We start from the raw sequence: 18,509 nt of genomic DNA on the forward strand, positions 1-18,509 counted from the left end.
TGCATTGTTGTACATCGCTCTCTTCACTTTTTTCCCTTATTCTTCTAGTCAAAAAAATGTTACTGAAAAATAAAAAAAAAAAAACAAAACACCATTGATCTATATTTGCAACACTGATCAAGACTAGAATGTAGCCTCTGTACCACTTTGATCTAGATCACAACTTTGGCCATCATTAATGCTGAAACCAGGTTCTAGCAGATGATCCAGTACAAATCTGGTTGAGATCAAGGAGGGGCAAATAATTGCATTTCTATTTCAATAACCAGAGCATATGAGATTGAGTTTGTACTGGCTTCATGCCAGCTGTGGGAGGACAGATGACATCTGAGCCAGTACAATTCCTGGCTAATACAAATTAAACCACCAAAATTGTTTGAAGAAATTTCAATCATCAGCATCAGTTTATACTGAATCAAAGCGTTCCTTTGTGTGACATGTAACTCAATGAGCTGTAAAGCTGGATTTACTGGATCACTGTACCTGAGAGTCCGCTTACATTCTACCTCCAGGGCTGCGCTAAAAAAGACAACTTCAGGTCTTAGACTAAGTATTCTTGACACAGGGAATACAAAGCAGCAGATGTTAATATACAGCACACATAAAGACATATGCTGCAACAAAAATGAACACTTTGCATTCCTATCACATAATGTATTATTCCTCTTTACTGTAAATTGTAACTTGTGTCAATAATCTTTAACAAAAGTAACCACTAGTCTTCTCAGAAATTAAAAGTTATGGAAACGTGTGATTAATATTAGAGCTTGAAACTGCTCTCCACTATGCCAGCATTAGTCCACTGTTTTAGGACAAAAATTTTTTCTTTATACTATCATGAAACAAAACCCAGCATATCTCACAAAGGTGCCCAGCAACTTCTAAACTCAAATACACTAAGCCCATGGCTATTTTTGTCAAATGTGGGACTGTCAGCATTGTGAGGCATTTTCACCCGCTGAGTTAATAAATCCACTGCTTAGGTAAGCTCTTGCAATAAGCTTTCAAGCTCAGTTTAGCTGCTTTTACATTCTTCCCATGTATTGTAGGACTGATGCTACAATACAGAGCAAAGTATATGAGTTTTACTCTCATACTCTTGCTAACCTAAGGTCTGTATTAGCCAGTCTCAGCAGCCCAGACAACTCACTTCTTAGCTGTCGAAAGTTAGCATGTGCAAGCTGCCACCACCGTTGCATTACATGCACCTGAAGCACAGAAATTTGGAGTCTGCAGTTTCACTTCAAGCAAGAGAACCAAGCTTACACCCCTGCCTCCTCTTTGCAGACAGCTGGCAATAAGTCACGAACAGTGCATGATTAGCTTATATTCCAGCAGAAAACATTAAGTGGGCATCAGCCACTCCTTGTGACATTTTTGCCTGGATTCCATTACTTGTGTAGCTTGTATTACCTTGTGAAGTCAGGTTGCATCTCATACCAGGATGATTATTACCATTTAAAAAAAAAAAAAAAAAAAAAGAAGAAAATAATCTGAGTGGAATGGTGATAATGATCAGAGCCCATTTTGATTTCATATCAGTATGTCAGCAGAACATAAAATGAAAATGACCAGTTTCTAGAAAGCAAAGGGAAAAGTATGTGCAAAGAAAACCATGAAGTGACAGTTACAGCTCTTTAAGGCACAGGCTAGAACTTAAAAGGGAAACAAAATCTACTGTAAAAGAGTTCACCCTCTGTCAGCAACCTTCAAAATAGAATGGATGGTTATATTTCACCAATGGTTTTCCCATGATGCCATAATGAAATATCAGAATAAGCTAAGATAACTTGTCAATTAAAAATTATTTCTTGGCTGGATATTTTCTTGCATTGTGGAAAGAAAAAAATTCAGGTAGTCAGTGGTACTGAATTTCCACTCGGCTTCAGATAAGAAGTTTCTCAAATATTAAACATTAAGTAATTTGTAGGAACCAGGAGAGTTCTGCTACAAACTGAGGAACCAGCAAGGAAAACTCAATGGTATGGAGCAATGAAAAAACTGAAGGTGGAGAGATCACCTGCATCTAGCTTTTTCACAACTTTCATCCCTGCCTCAAGTCTCTCTCACACAGTACCAAGTACCAGGTCAAGCCAAATTGGTTTTAGCACCCACTTTTTATTACTTTGCTTCACAGTTATTCTTCACCTATTTACTCTGGGCATGTAATTTCCATTCTCTGATGCCTTGAAACGTGAATTAGCAAGTTTAACAACATCCCACATGTTCTCAAAAAATTTAGGTTAGACTGAAACTCACACCATGTGGCTCAGAGATTTTAATTTGCTCAGCATTGTTCTAAATTAAGATACTGCATTTTATTTTTTAGAGATTTTGTCTCAGTCAAGCTCCTAACACAATCACAAGGAATTTTATTAAGGAATACCAAGTACATCTCATGACCCAACTGATCTGAAATATCCATCATCCAGAGGTCCAGTCTCCTCAAATACCATTGCATAGACTCATTAAAGGAACTCTTGAACAGTAATTTTTTTAAAGACACAGCTCCTCTAAGCCACAAATGATATACAAACACAAAAACTACTAGCTTACCCTAGCAAAGTCTCCAGAGAAATATCCAGAAACAGGCATACCTTACCAGTCATTTGAGAGAAAACCACCTTCTCCATTGCAGCTCCAGCCACATCTGATCCAAAGCCAACCAGGGGAATGTCTCATCCTGCCTTTGCCTACTGACACACCTGGGCTCTCAAACAGGCTGCTTCTTTTGAAAAATGAAAATAATTAATCCCTTTTCCCTTCAAACTCATGCACCTTTTGTAAATAGCCCTTCACACAACTCCACATCTTGCAGTCAGGCAACCTTGTTCACCACTTACTTTCTTAATAGGTGTCTCCACATGGGGAAGGAAGAAGGGAGGTTAGGAGTAATATGCCTAAGTGTAGTCTTTTTGGTGTAAGGACGGAGAGAATAAAATTTAAATCTGCTCTTTAAGAGAGCAATCTGGAAGATGTAAATATTTTGGGATCTTGAAGTAACCGTAAGTTCAAAACCGAGACTGTGATGAGGAGAACTCAGCACCGTAAGAAAGTAGTAGAACCAGAACAACACAGAGCACCTAGATGAACTCCCTGCTTCTCCAGTATCACAGAATCATCTAGCTTAGAAAAGACCTTGAAGATCATCTAGTCTAACCATTAACCTCACACTGACCGTTCTCAACTACACCAGATCCCTCAGCGCTATGTCAACCCGACTCTTAAACACCTCCAGGGATGGGGACTCCACCACTCCCTGGGCAGCCCATTCCAACACCTAACAACCCCTTCTGTAAAGAAATGTTTCCTAAATATCCAGCCTAAACTTTCCCTGGCACAACTTGAGGCCATTCCCTCTTGTCCTATCACTTGCTACTCTGGTAAAGAGACTCATCCCCAGCTCTCTGCACCCTCCTTTCAGGGAGCTGTAGAGGGCGATGAGGTCTCCCCTCAGCCTCCTCTTCTCCAGACTGAACCCCCCCAGTTCCCTCAGCCGCTCCCATCAGACCTGTGCTCCAGACCCCGCACCAGCTCCGTTGCCCTTCTCTGGACACGCTCGAGTCATTCAATGGCCTTTTTGGAGTGAGGGGCCCAAAACTGAACCCAGTCATCGAGGGGCGGCCTCACCAGTGCCGAGTACAGGGGTAAGATCCCTTCCCTGTCCCTGCTGGCCACGCTACTGCTGACACAAGTCAGGATGCCATTGGCCTTCTTGGCCACCTGGGCACACTGCTGGCTCCTGTTCAGCTGGCTACGGTTAAAAGGAGGAGGAAGTGAAACATACACAACATGAACTGTAAAAAAAAAGAAGTGGGGGGAAAGCATTATGTTGAAATTACTGCTGAAATAGAATGAGAGGGTTTTTTCCAGAGAAATATCAGTGTATCATGAGACTACTATCTTTCTTTTTAAAAAGATTATCTGAACAGAAAACAGCAGAAATTTTCCAGCAAAATTTTTTCAGCATTCATTAGAGTCCTTAAATAAAGAGTACTTAAACCCAGACTGCCAACACTGCAGTAATCAGCATTGATTACACCTTTGTTTACAAAGCAAAGCATTAAAACCAGTATCATGCTGTGTATCTGGTGTCTCTAATCTCTCTCTCTTTTCAAAATTTTGTTTCTTACAGCAATTAAAAATGTGGCTGGTATCCATATACCCACAAAAAACTGCATTTAAAACTATTCCTGATTTAAAGTAGATGCAAAACCATACTCACAAAATCAAGTTCTGTTAACCTAAAATTCACAGATATGTTCAACTCTCAGAGGAGATGTTTAATGAACAAAGGAATTATGTACTTCTACAATGATTTAAGATCTACAGATCTGCTAAAGCAACTTCTGGCCTTATCTTTATAACTTTTTGCATTTAATAATTATAATATCTGACAACATTTAGGTGCAAAAATGACAACATTCTCAGAAGTGACAAGGTGTTTGTTTTGACTTTTTATTATTTCACAGCATCTGTTATATAGCAATAGCATGAATGCCATAGTTGTGTGCACTCTTGAAAACAGTAGTGTACTTAGATTTTTAAAAGTTGGATTCATTTGCATCTCATTTTCTTTTCACAAGTCAAACTTGAAAGATCTTATTTAACATTTAAATAGGAACTCAATTCCAGGATTTAATCCAGTAGTAGGAAGCTTATTTTTCACAGATAACATGTTTAAGTTAAAATGAGAGTGGATGCAGTGATACAGGAGCTGATCACAAGCCACTTCACATGCTTTTGAACTGAATAACAAAACTGAGGCTCACGTTCCTTAGAAAGGCAGTTGATTCAGATCTTCCATATAAACTTTAGATACATATAATCTTAATCAAGGTGTACAAAGAACTCTGCACTGATCTACCCTTCGCCAGTGGAATATTTTGTTTTGTCTTGGCATAGTTGGAGACACATTCACCCTTGACATCTTTTTTCTGTGAGGGTCTATTGAAATCTGTGCTACATAATTTGTCAGTTACATCAGACATTTATGTTTCAAGCTGGAAAGAGTGTTAAACTCACCAAGTGTGGCATTTCACTACCATTAAGCTTTTGTAGTTTTGTGGGCAGAGGGCAGCTTTCCTTTAGTGACTTTCTAGATATAAGTAGCATAAAAATATCCTCCCTCAGCCAATAGAATCGAGTATGGGCGCTGTTTCAACATCACATCATAGCAGTGAACAGTTACAGGGGCATCATGTCAATACAGCTTCCTCATCTGGAAAGCCTTCCTGGAACATATAATCCCAAATCAAGTCTCAAATAGCAATGCCTTAAAAAGTCTAAGATAAACTACTTCTATGTCTTGTCCAGTACATGAACTACCAATAGTATTTTCAAAATATGATAAAAAAATAGAGATAAGAAAAATACAAACCTTAGCAATAAGTGCCATTTCACAAACTATTTAAACTACAATTCAAAAGAATCAGCATTATATTGTTTTTAAACATTTTTCTGCTAAGGGGACAAAATATACTTGATTAGACATATGCAGCATGATACAGACTCAGAATTTTACTAAATGCAGAATATGTTTGTTTATAGGCACACACAGCACAGATTTGTAAATGCTGGAGTAAAATTTACACTCTCTCTCTGAGGCTTCTCTTTAACTCCTCTCCTCTTAGAGGAAAGATGACAGTTCTTGTTATGCTTGGAACTGGAAGTGTAAGCCAAATCCCAACAAAAGGCTGCATCACCAGCTATCTTCTAAATAATATTAGCAAAAAGCTGGAATAAAACCCACTTGGATTGAAAGCTGAATCTCTTACTCCTACACAGTTTTCTAAACCAGCCTTCTAATCTGGCTGTGAAATTTCAGGTAAAGAAAGTTACTGAGATCTCTCCCACTAGTTTTAAAGCCTGTTAAATGAAGTTAATGGAAAGAGATTTAAAGCAAAATTGTATGAGGGAGAAGGTCTGCATGCCTGCTCCCTTGTAATACCCTAGGAGTCTGGATGTACATCAGGAAGCCTTATGAGGGAGGGAAAAGAGTATGTTCCTATAATATATGTAGACTTGCCAAATAGTTCTGTATCTGTTTGTTGCCTTTTTAACTTGTAGAGCTGATTATCATAAATATTGAGCGGTCTTTCTGTAAATGCCAGCAAGCAATCAGATCCAACTACAAGTCTAGATCCAAGATACCTCCAAGTCCTACTCTTATGACACGATGAAAAGGCCACATCTTGTTCTCCTGTTTTGATAGAACTAGAAATGAGTTTGGGACGAATTTTTCCAAGCAGGGCTGAAATCCTAGCTCTAGTCCTGCTTTCTGAAGGATAGAGACTCACCTCACAGCATTGGTTTGCTCAACAAATGGCTCTCCTCCAACCAAAAAGGTCAAATGCATATCTCTGAACTCACACACTGACAATATAAAAAAGATAGAATAATGATCATTCTAGCACTGAACTTTCCATAGTCTTCAAGATGAAGGATTCACAAGTTAAAACACAGATGCAGCTTTGAGTTCAGCATCTGTAGAGCTACAATGTCTCTGTCACAGTTAATGCTTAATTTAAAGGCCTAATTCTGGCAGAGGCAAAACAGAAGAGGAAAGAGAACATCTCTGCTTTCACTCCTGTTTTTTTTTCTGTGCATACATTTAGCTGCCATACTGAAGGCAAAAATGCCTGAAAAATTGACCTGGGTGCTATATCAAGTTACTTAGAACATGTGAAAAGAACATCTATGCTTACTTTTTTTTTTTTTTTTATTAATTATGTCAACTCTTAGTAAAAACAGATGATTAAAGGGCAGTCATCACCTAGAAGACTCATTTTCAAATAGGTAATGAATGATATCAACAGGATAGTTATCAAGCATTGGCAGCTCTGCAGCAGGCAAAACCTTACAGCATGTAGGAGAGGCAGTTTGGTTTGTTCTTACCACAATATTGCTTAATGTACTGCTTATGCAAGTCATCTTGCTCACATAGGTTCTTTGCCTTATGTTTTTAACAACTGTACATAAAAGTCACAAGGGCAGAAAAACACTAAACTGAATTTTACTGTTATGAAAACTGAAATATTCAAAATCATACTGTGAAATGGAAAGTACAGTTTAGGAAAATAGGTGATTTTTATACCTGAGAGATTAATTAATTTTTTTAGGCGACATAAATTAGAAAGTTGTTCATTAAGGGTAATACACATTTTAGTTTGAATTTCCCCACCTGCTCACCACCTCCTCCTCCTCCTGCTCCCTCTCTTATTGCTGTGAAGTTATATTCCCTTGAGACCTTCTCCTGTTTCAAAGTTACAAGAATTTTAATAAAGTTGCAGTCACTGGGCCAAAATATCTGTCAGTCTTCAATCTCACTGACTCCAAGCAATTTGCAATATATATTCCGCTCATAACATGGTACACAAAGGCTTACTTCATTTCAGCAAATTATGCAAGAGAAATTAAATATTTCCTCTTTATAAATTTTCCACATCAATACAGTTATAATACGAAAGCGGCAAATCAAAGATGCAGGAAAAATCATGTAGCTGTTTGTCAATTATTTTTACTGTACAAATACAAGTACTGTAGCTAAAGAATGAAGTTACATTTAAGGATTTATAAACAAAATCTTCCACTGGCACAGTTATGTCATTGTTATCAAATATCTAAAAAAATTACTACTTTAATAAAAAATAGTATTTCTGGTTGTCCTTTTCAAGACTAAAATGCAATATGTAGATGAACAAAATTCTGCTTTGGATTTACTGCTTTGAAGTTACAGGAGAATTCTATTTGACTGAAATAAAACAATTTTTTTGGGGGGTATGAATGCATTTTTGAGTATTTCCCCAATTTGGTTGATTCTGTTTGAAGTAAGTGTGTTGAAAATTTTAAACATGCACAAATGCTTACTTCATAAACTATCTCTCTTGTCTTACACTAACAATTTAGTGGATTATTAGAAATATTTATATCTTTAATTTTATAAGGCAGAAAAAAGTATCACAAGCATCTATCTAAGCAGATTGGTATGTTGGAACATCTCCTTTTGTAAACATTTGGGGTTTCTGGTCTACTGTATACTACATGCCACTTACACAAATCCTGATGATTCTGGGTCAAGTCTTTGTTGCGCAATCACAACTCTGTTGGAACTACTGCAACTTTCATTTGTGGAGACTATCTGCTGGGCTGAGACGGATTAAATCTGATCTATGCTGGTGCAATCATGAATAGTACAATTTCTTTACTAAGAAACTTTAACCTACAAATTTTTTTTTTTAAATGTGAGATAAGTGTGGTTGGAAATAATACATTTGATGTTTAAAAACCATTTCAACACCCTCCACATTCCCTCCCCAAAAAAGGCATATCATAAAATATACATTGATCTGAGAACTCTACATGAGTGTATCTTGACATTTAATACCTGTAACCATTGAAACCGTTCCCAACACTGTAATGCCAACAATTTTTAGAAAGAAAAACTGCCTAAGATTCTGGAAAATCTTTGCAACTTTTTATCTCAACATCACTATGAGAAAGGAAAGTAAGCACATAATACTGGTATTAAAGAAACAAGCAATATATCGAGTGTGACATAAAAGTGGTTTGGTACAGATTGTGAAAGATGCAGTGTAAAAAAATAAATTTAATGTCTTAGCATGTGAGAATTAAGTCCAGTGCAATCAATATTGTACTTATTTTGTGAATAGCCAGTACATTAGTGATATGCTAATATAGATGACACACAGCATTATCCCATCTTTTCTTGTAATAGGTGGCCTGTTACCTTTCACGTGGAGAATGGCACTTGATGAGACAGTGCCGTTCAAATTTTTAGCCCGAACAACATAGAGGCCAGCATCTTTATCACACACCTTCTGAATGAACAAAGTATGCTTTGTCTCCTTTTGTATAAGCTTTAAGTTCTCATCTGCAGTCAGTTTCTGGCCCTTCTTGTACCTGAAGCAGAGAGTCAGTTTTCAAGTCAGATTTATATTGCTGTATGCCAAGCAGAACATCACAAATTCAGACAACCTCTATAATGCTACATTGGCAGCAGAGATAGAGCTCACTGCTGTGTTCCCATTCCTCAGATTTCAAGTTATATGTAAATATGGATGAATATTTTAAAAAATTGCTGGATAATATGTTCTTAATACTAGAATATGTGGTTCTGAAAATGGTCTTCAATGGACAAGTCACAGTATCTCACTGTAGTATTGGAGAGTAGCATGAAGGCCTGAGGCCTCAGGCTGGTGCTGAAACTAAGGCATTTATTCAATCCAGATTCAACTCATGAATAGGCACTTAAAATGCATAAGCAACGTACAAACTTTCCGAACTTGTGTCTGCAGTATAAAGAACAGTCAAGGACCTGCTTCTCTACTGCAGCCTACTTAAAGTTTACTTAGTTCACATCACCAAACAGGACAGAACAATGTAACAGGAGTTATGTCAGGAAACTGGTGTCATGTTCTAACACCTGGGGATCTGTCACCATGTATTGTTATTAACTTTTGATTTACAAATTGGAAGTGAGAGAAAATTCTGGTTTTTCTTGCCTCATGATGTTTCAGCATAAGCTACATTTAACCTAACACAAACACAAAAACACTTTTCCACATGTATATCCAATAAAATGTCTACAACAGTACAAATTACATGGTATTGTTGAAGTTTTCATTACAAAACCCCCATATTTTTGTCTGTTTTCATAAATTTCTAATTTGCAAAATGCTTTCTGTTCAATGTTATTTTTTAAAAGTCCATATATCAACAGTGCATATATTTTTGAGCTAAAGTAATGCTTTCTTTTGTAAAACTGAAGGTACCTCTTGTTTCACCAATAATATTCCTCAAAGCATAGAATACCAGGATTTAAAACAAAATAACTTTATTGATACCAACACAGTATAGCACCAAGGCTGCAGTGTCCACTATTTTTTTCAGTGCCATAGAAGAAAATTCAGCTTACTAAAAGCTTACAGTTTGCCTAATTTTTTACATGTGTAACAATAACCTTAACACCAAAACTTTTCCAGTAAGAAGCATATCTGATTTTAATACATTAAAAGAAAGTTCTCCATTGTGAAAGTCTAATGGAATAAGTGAAGAAATAGCAAGTGAGATAAAATTTTAGGAAAATATGCTAACACATAGCAGACTACTATCAAAATAATTTAAATCATGCCCCTCTTTCAGTGTTTATTCCCTCTGGCAGGGAATTTCTAAAAAATCATCTTAAAATATGTTTATATTACATCATATGTATTTCTCACAAATGCAGTATAAAGCAATCGAATTAGACATAGAGCAATTCAGATAGAAATAGAAAATGCACACAAATAAGTAACACTGGATCTCTTAGTGTAGATATTTAGGTTATGTAGATATCACAGTTTTTGACAAGTGACTCACATACATATAAATGTGTGTCTCTGACTTTGTAGTGGCTATATAAACATTTTAGCGTGCACACACGTGTATGTGCCTGTCCATCCATATATAGCGCCAAGATCCTGAGAAAATGCAGATGAATTTACTTAAAGTAAATTTGGAGTGTGCATTTGTTTGAAGAAATTATCCAACAAGTGGAATATCATATTCCAGAATATAAAATCTATATAATGTGTTTGCTTAGAAAACAATGGATATGCTTGAAATAGTTTAATGCCCTCACTATTTATCAAATTAAGTACAGAGATATTATTTCAAGTGAGTTAATTGTCAAAAGCAGTTTTGAAGGTGGGAATCATGCAGAAGTGTGGAGTAGAAAGGATACAAGGCATTTGTTCTAGTCTATAGATTAATTAATCTGGCTATAAGTGATTCAAGGTGTCTTACTAATAGGTATATCTACTATTTCTCATTATAAGCTACCCACCATGTCAGTGTAGGTTCTGGGAATCCCGTTACTTCTACTTCCAAAGTTACTGGAGAACCTTCCATGACAGTTTTGTTAGACAGAAGCTGGGAGAAGTTAGGCGCCTGTCCAGTTAGGCTGGCCACGCTGTTCTTTTCTGATGAACTTTTAATCTCTTCTCGGGTGACCATCTGCCTCGGACAGCTTCTGGTGGCATCTGATTGAAACACGAAACCTGAGAATGCATCCAGCAAAGCATGCAGCCTGTCCTGGGTTTTAGTACAGTTATTCAAGTCATGCAATTGTTCTTGTGTTTCTGCCATGCTTTTATGAAGTTCAAGGTGTTGCAAATGTGTTTTGCACATTTCACTCATCACACTATATACTGGTTTGGCATTTATAGTGCAGCAAGCAGTAGTAGCTTCAGATATTCCTTGTAAGCTGCAAGTCAAAGGAGATACTGCTCTGACTTTTGGACCAGAATCTGTTGAAGAGATACAAAACATCTCAAACTGATCTGATGGGCTTTCCATTCTATTATTTGTAGCATCAGCATAAGCAGAATTTGTTAAGAGATCAGATGCTTCCATCACTTTTTTAATACTAGTGGATTTCTGCGTTTGCAAGCTACAGGAACTGACATGCAGACTATGAGAACTACACCAACACTGCTCTTCTAGCTCTGTTTCAGAATGTAAGAGGGTGGATTCTGGTGTCTCAGAAAGTGGTGGCAAAGAGATATCATCAGGTGATATACACTCATATTCATCTCCGGAGGGTATTTCTTCTGCCAGGAATTCCGTCCGTAAACTATCCTCTTTGGCTGAAGATGACAGCTCTGTATCCTGTGAAACAAGATCCTCACCAGCTGGACAGATAATTGGAGTATCAGCCAATTTATTCCTCTCCTTAAATTATGAGGAAAAAGAAGAGAAGGGAAAGAAGAAGAAAAAGAAAAAACAGGGACAGAGAATGAGTTATAATTTTATACATCCCCTTTTCATGCAGAAGCTAGCAAAAATATTTCTTCTAATTAAGCTTAATGTATTCTAAGGAGCAGGAGAAAATACATGGAAAAGGATTATTCATCAGAAAATTCTGCAGCAGCTAACTGGAATTTCAAACTCTTTGGATAGATTCTAGCAGATATTATTATAATTATAGATAAGAATTTAGATAAGAATTTATTATAACATTAACAATAAAAAGCACCTCTTTCTATAAACAAATGTCACTATCTGTGGATTTCCTGTAGGTGCTGTTTATAAGAGCATTTACAAGGGGAAGGTGGAGGAGAAGGTAACCCAAGGTCTGCCCATGGAGGTGGTGAAGTCACACCCTTGGATGTATTTAAGGGTCGTTTAGATGAGATGTTGGGGGATATGGTGTAGGGGAGAACTTTGTAGAGTGGAGCTGATGGTTGGACTCGATGATCTCAAGGGCCTTTTCCAACCTGAATGATTCTGTGATTCTGATTCTGTGATTCTAATTACATCTACATGGGTCATATTTACATAGCAATAAAAATATATTAAGAGCCAAGTTACTGGACTGTAATTCTTAGAGAGAGTCAACAGTCATGTTCAACTGTTACAGAATCAATATCTTTATGATATTTTCTGAGCATTTTATATTTCCCTCATTTTTTGCCAGGTGTTTGTTTCAGGTTCTTGTCCAAAAATTACCAGAAAACAGTGTAAAATTATTTTTATATTATCTCAGATCTAGAATAAAAAAGATAAATCCCTCTCATCATGTTTCAAAAGAAATTGAATTTGGCATGAGTGCATTAATTTTAAACACAAAGCATTAAAGACATTATCTGATTTATTAATTACTTCTCTGCCTCTTGATCTTTATATAAATGTGTAATCACATATGTAGGGCTATTTCTTTTGTGCCAGGGCTCTCAGCAAAGGTGTTCATGATGTTTTCTTATGATATTCTCTCATTATTGAGTTCTATACAAAAATATATAATCTACTAAGCAATGGTTCTATCAACTATAAAGTGTTCTCTCAAAGCAACTAGGTGATACACTGGATGTCACTGCTTTCCAAACGAGGTTTCTTTGGAAGTATCCAGTACAAAAGTGCAGTAGCACATTCATTTTGTCTTTCTTTTTGCTTTATTGCTCTAAATATAACCTAATAATCAGTGCACAAAATTAACAAAATAAAAGTAAAAAGAAGTACTAGAACCTCACATGCGCCCTGGTTCTGTAGATACAGTAGCTTCAATATAGATGTTTTTCTAAGTTATACTATTTGTTATTTCAAAGCCATGTGATTCATGCCATATCCATGAATGAATGGCTGGAAGAAAGTTGGGATTTTATTGTCTATTTTACTAAATAATTCAACCAGTTGTAAGATGAAGTTTGGGTATTAAATGTGTTTTCCTCAAGTATTCTCTGATGAAGTCTGACCCCCAAAGTATCTTTCAAGTATAAATGTATCATGGATATAAACATGATAAATTATAATTGACTTTTCAATTTGGTGAAATGTGTCCATTTTTCCCCTTTACAATTACTCAGAAAACAATAAATATTATACTAAGTTATTTCTTCCTTTTGCATATATTATTTTTTTTTATTTGGGCTCTAATTAATTATAAAATGTTCTAAGATATTGTTATTTTTAGGGATTAATTCCAGTATACTCAGACAATATGTTTTTCTAGGTTTTTGCAAATTTGACTGTCACCCAGCTGTTTTAATCTTAACAGGTTCTAAGTAACACACTCAGTTTTAAGCCTGACCAAATTTGTAAGTCTTCCTCAAATGAAGCTTTAATAGGCACTTCAGTAGCAAATTCTGTCTGTTTTGGTCTGAACTGCACTAACAAATTTAATAAACCAAATCTCATTAAATATTAAGAAGTTGAAAAATTCTTTAGAATGTTACATTCTGAGCAGGTATATTTAAAAAACATAGGTCAAAATTTCTGAATGGACAGTCTCTACTGTCTGAATGAAATCAAGGGCCCAGATTTATTCTGTCTATCGAGGAGTCTACATCCATGTACACACAGTGGCATACATTTGGGTCACTACAGAAGTCCATGACCATGTAGGAATCTTCCAGTGTCTAATCTAGGATCCTAGCACAGCGATGTGCTGTCAGTTTCATGGTCACCTCACCTGGAGGTGACAGAATTGAACAGTTATTTCAGACATTGCTGGAAAATGACCCCAGGGAAAATGCTGGGGAAAAGAATGACAGGTGGGCAGTGAATGAGCAAGCTGTCATTCAGGCTTTGGCAGCATGAAGATGTTCAGCCCTGGTGTGCCACCTGGGATCAAAGAAGCATGAGAATGAGTGTGCCATGAGAAGGTCTAGGCCACTTTTTAGAGGGTTATATTTAATACTGAAGCAAATGAATACTGCAAAACTAGCTTGCAGAAGCATAGACAAAATTAGAGACTTCTGGCCCACTAGACAAGGGGCTGGGGATGGGTCAAGTCTTCCCTCAGAAAGGATGGAAATGGAAGACAGAAAAGTTCAAGTGAGAAGAACCTGCTACTTCTTTAAGTGAAATATGGAGTGATGAAAAGGGTGGAGACATCACAGTTGCCATACTTCACAACTATTTGCTGTTTCACATATACCCTTGACTTCTCCCCTTGGCAGCTGAGACACAGTCTGATAAGGACTGATACAACTGTGGCCTAGAAAAATAGGAAATAGGTCTATGGACATCTGCTGGGTGAGGTGATTCTCCTGAGGTTGGCTCTTTGGAACAGTCACAGAATTCTGAGTGAAATCTGGGCTCCAAATCCACGGTGAAATTCCCATTGACTTGGAATGGAGGTAACAAAATTAATTAGGCTCGATTTTGGCTCATCAGCAGATGAACAGAACATTCTGTATTGAACTGAAGGGAATGCTAATATTAGTTGAATTTCTACAAAACAATTTAATGTCTTGTAGTATTGGTCTATGTTATCAGCTTGCAAAATGGAAATTTTAGAGCTCTAGATCAACTACCAATGTATCCTACCTTTCTAAAGACTTGGATATATTACCACTCACTCCAAATTACCAAAATATTTCACATAGTGAATTATTTGCATTTACATCCAGGATTCCAAGACTTCAACATGTTCTTAAACTAAAGGAATTAATCTCATAAAACACAGGTTTAGTTCTGTACTGCCTGTATTCCTAAGACTACATTTACTCATTGACTAATTGGAACCTTTCACATTCATTTACTGAATATCCATGAATAAAACATGCTTGCCTGGCAGGATTTATATAATTCTAAATGCATACCCAGTCTTTCACTATCTAATTTCCTTTTGTGCATTGTCCCCAACATGCAACCCATACTTTGGAACTTATTTATGATCTCTGATGCAAGAAATTTTGGCATCTGAAATGTAACCTAAGTGTTTTAAGGTGAGGGTGAAGACGACTATTTGATGCTGAGTTCTGTTATTTATTTGATGTATAGTGGTATACAGCAGATTATCTGTGACATGATGTCATACTGAACTGCTGACAGTCATAGCTGTGTTCCATCATGTTTTTGCTGTGACTGCTTTCGTGTTATTCACAGTTGCAAAACTGAAGCAACTCTGTTCTTGCTTTGCATTGCATTTTTGTGATACTGTAAATGAGAAGACAATCAAAGCCCACCAATCTATAACAATATGTGTCATTTCTCAAAGGCAATGATTTAAGGAGTAAAATTCCTTTGAAAGTACACAATGACCATCAATTTGATTTTAAAAAAAAAAAAAAATCAACATGAACAGCAGATACCTGTTGAGTGTTGGTAGGAAACAGAGTATTGTTTCTCTTCTCAGTAATGCCTTCTGAATTTGTAAGGAATTTACCTGATGCCATCTGGAAGAAAAATGTTTAAAACTCACTTTTCCTTCCTGATGAAGACCTTAATGATTCAACAAAGAATCATAATTTCCACCATTACTTAGTTCAAATTCTGTGCTATGAGCCTTCTCTCATAGCATATTACTTATAAATCAAATACTTACACAGCTTATCTCTAAAGGTTATATGAATATTAGGGCTATATGAATATTACTTCCTACATTCCCTTTAGTCTTATTGTAAAGGAGAGAGCAGAATATGTTCTCTGTTGAGAAAGGAAGAAAGATCACAAAGAGGACATCTACATTAAGAATGGGGCAATAGACCAAAGGAAAATTGGTAAGAGACCATGACAAGAATACTATTTTAGTAAAGAAAAAGAGATATATAGGCAAGTAAGAGAGATATATAAGGAAAGTAAAAAGAAGCCTACAAAAATTAAAACTCATAGGGAAGAATATCTGGATTGGATAGAAGGCAAAGGGGTAACTAAAAAAATATTGAAATGAAATGACCAAACTATACTGATAACACCCATCTTAAGAGAGGCTTCACAACTGAAAAACAAGAAACCTTCCAGCAGTACACAAAGCCTTTTAAGAAGCAGAGTTCTAGTTTTAAAAAAAAAATGGAAATCTAACAAACCTGCTGCTTTTGTTCCTCTGGTTTGTCTTTCGTAATAGCCTCACATGCTTCTTGACCATTTTTTTCTTCTTTTTGAACAGGAACCAACTCTTCAGAAAACTCAACTTTCTGCCATGTTAGAAGAAAGTCAAGTAAGCTTATACACAAGGGAAGGTAACAATTGTTAGCTATACACTGACTTGTGCTCTGCACAACAGAATAGAAAAAAAAAAAGTGAAATCTTATCTGAAAGCTATCATCAGCACAGGTATAATTTGTTTATGGAAAAAATATGCAGCATAACCTGAATCATTCATTCCTGGACAAGCAAAGTCAACATTTTTCAAAGCTGAGGGGATCTTTTCTGAAGCAGGGAAAGTATAGGACACCAAAGACTGAGGAACTCGAGTGGTTAGTCAAGAATCTGAGGAATATTAACCAATTTGTACACAGCATAAGAAAAAAAAAAAAAAAAAAGATTAAGAAAGTGACACTATTAGGGAAAAAAACAGGATAAACAACAAAACCAGGAAAAAACCCCAAACAAAACAGGATTTCAGGAAAACAGTTTTAGGGAGGAAAGAAACATTTGTGAGTCGCTAGAATGTTCAAATTTGTCTAAAAGTTAGAAAGGGGAGAATGTGCTCTAAGCATAAAACTAGGCAGAATTTGTATTTGTTCATGTTTTCCTCCCTCCTTCAACTTCCCATCTGAACAGTCCATTACCACTCTGAATGTAGTTAACTGTACTTTAGATCAGCTACTTTACCACTCTTTTTGGCTAATACTTATTTCTAGCTTAAGCCTCAAAGACTGCACAACCGGTTACAAAGTACTTCCATAACAGAAATCTGGGCAACCATACTTATTTTATGAAGACTTCACAAATCCTTTAAAATTATCATGGAATAATCTACAGATTTCAAAGAACATCACAGTGGCACAACATAAGAAAACCCAAAAGTTTTATAGTTACAGTATTGTGTATTTCACATCTTTAGCTGTCCAGCTAAAAGTTACAGTTCTACATAAATTCTTATAACAAAATGCTGCATTATTAAATTTCCCATTCTAGAATCAAACAAGTGAAAAATTCTGTGTGGTCTGTTCAATCTATTTTTTTTCTGAAGTAGTCTTATTTTGCACTTGAAAAATACAGGAGTTGTTTTCTTTTGAAGTTTAACAGCCATATAAAATCAGGAAAGATTGTGCAATACATTTCTCCTTAATTTGTTACATTTTAAAAGTTACAGGATGTGAAACTGAATTAATTTTCATGGCATTCCATACTCATGGCACCTATTTGTGTAGATAATTTTCTGAAAGATTTATTCTTCATAAGACACAGACATTGAGATATTCTGGATAAGTTCAATAAGAATATGAGTTGAAAATCTCAGAGTACTATTTGAAATCTCAGAGTACTATATATTATTAAGAAAAATCACAACTTTCATTTGAAAGAAGTTGCAGAACTACTCTCTATTGCAGAAAATTAATTTATAATATTCCTTTTGACTGCCTTTTTTCAAAGAATTATCTAAAGGTTAAAGTAATCAGTAAATAGTTTATGATGGTTGGGTGTGAAAAAAAAACTCTCCAAACAACTCTGTTAAAGAAAGAAAACTTTACAATTAGCAAATCAAAGTAAAATATTACAATCATTTTGAAATTCCACTTCTCTTTAAAAGATCCATATTATGTTGAGCTAGCAAAAAAGATCAAATGTTCAAGCCCTGCTTTGAGACAACCTGGGGCTGCTGTCCTGCACACAATAGCATTTATGTAACACATGGACTGGGAGGAGAACTTTAAAACACCTAATTGGCATTTGCATTGAAGTTTCTTTACGGTCACAGTGCAAGGCAAAGCCTTTCCATTCGCCTAATGATTTTTGGAACTCATTTGTATTTTTGACATATCTTACTGCTTTTAAGTGTATTAATGGATAATTTGAGTGTTCATCAGTTTTTATAGTACAATTCCATCAAAGAAAAGTGAAACAACATTCAACATAAACAAGAGCAGGAAATGTAAGCATCTTAACTCTTCCAACTTCACAGAAGAATTAACCCATCAGCTATTGCTACATGTGGGAGATTTATGATGTATTGCTTTAAAGGCAAGGGGTGGAGTAGATGGAGCCTTTATTACAGAAATCTAGCCCTCTCAGCTGTGTTACATAATTCCTCCTCAGTTGATACCTTATACTTAATTACA

The 18,509-nt window shown here is 36.0% G+C and overlaps 1 protein-coding gene across 5 annotated transcripts in view; it reads right to left on the reverse strand.

Moving 5' to 3' along the window:
• Window positions 1-18,509, reverse strand: part of CCDC141 (coiled-coil domain containing 141) — a 90,766-nt gene that overhangs the window by 3,031 nt on the left and 69,226 nt on the right. For 2 of the 5 annotated variants that reach the window (XM_074910705.1, XM_074910703.1), the window contains 4 exons: window positions 16,311-16,418; window positions 15,597-15,680; window positions 10,847-11,733; window positions 8,750-8,922 (listed from right to left, as the gene is read on the reverse strand). In XM_074910705.1, coding sequence (XP_074766806.1) covers window positions 8,750-8,922; window positions 10,847-11,733; window positions 15,597-15,680; window positions 16,311-16,418 — 1,252 coding nt within the window. The remainder of the gene's footprint in view (window positions 1-8,749; window positions 8,923-10,846; window positions 11,734-15,596; window positions 15,681-16,310; window positions 16,419-18,509) is intronic. The other 3 variants (XM_074910707.1, XM_074910706.1, XM_074910704.1) reach the window with 3 other exon arrangements.

This window comes from Athene noctua, chromosome 7, assembly GCF_965140245.1.
Source record: "Athene noctua chromosome 7, bAthNoc1.hap1.1, whole genome shotgun sequence".
NCBI lineage: Eukaryota > Metazoa > Chordata > Aves > Strigiformes > Strigidae > Athene > Athene noctua.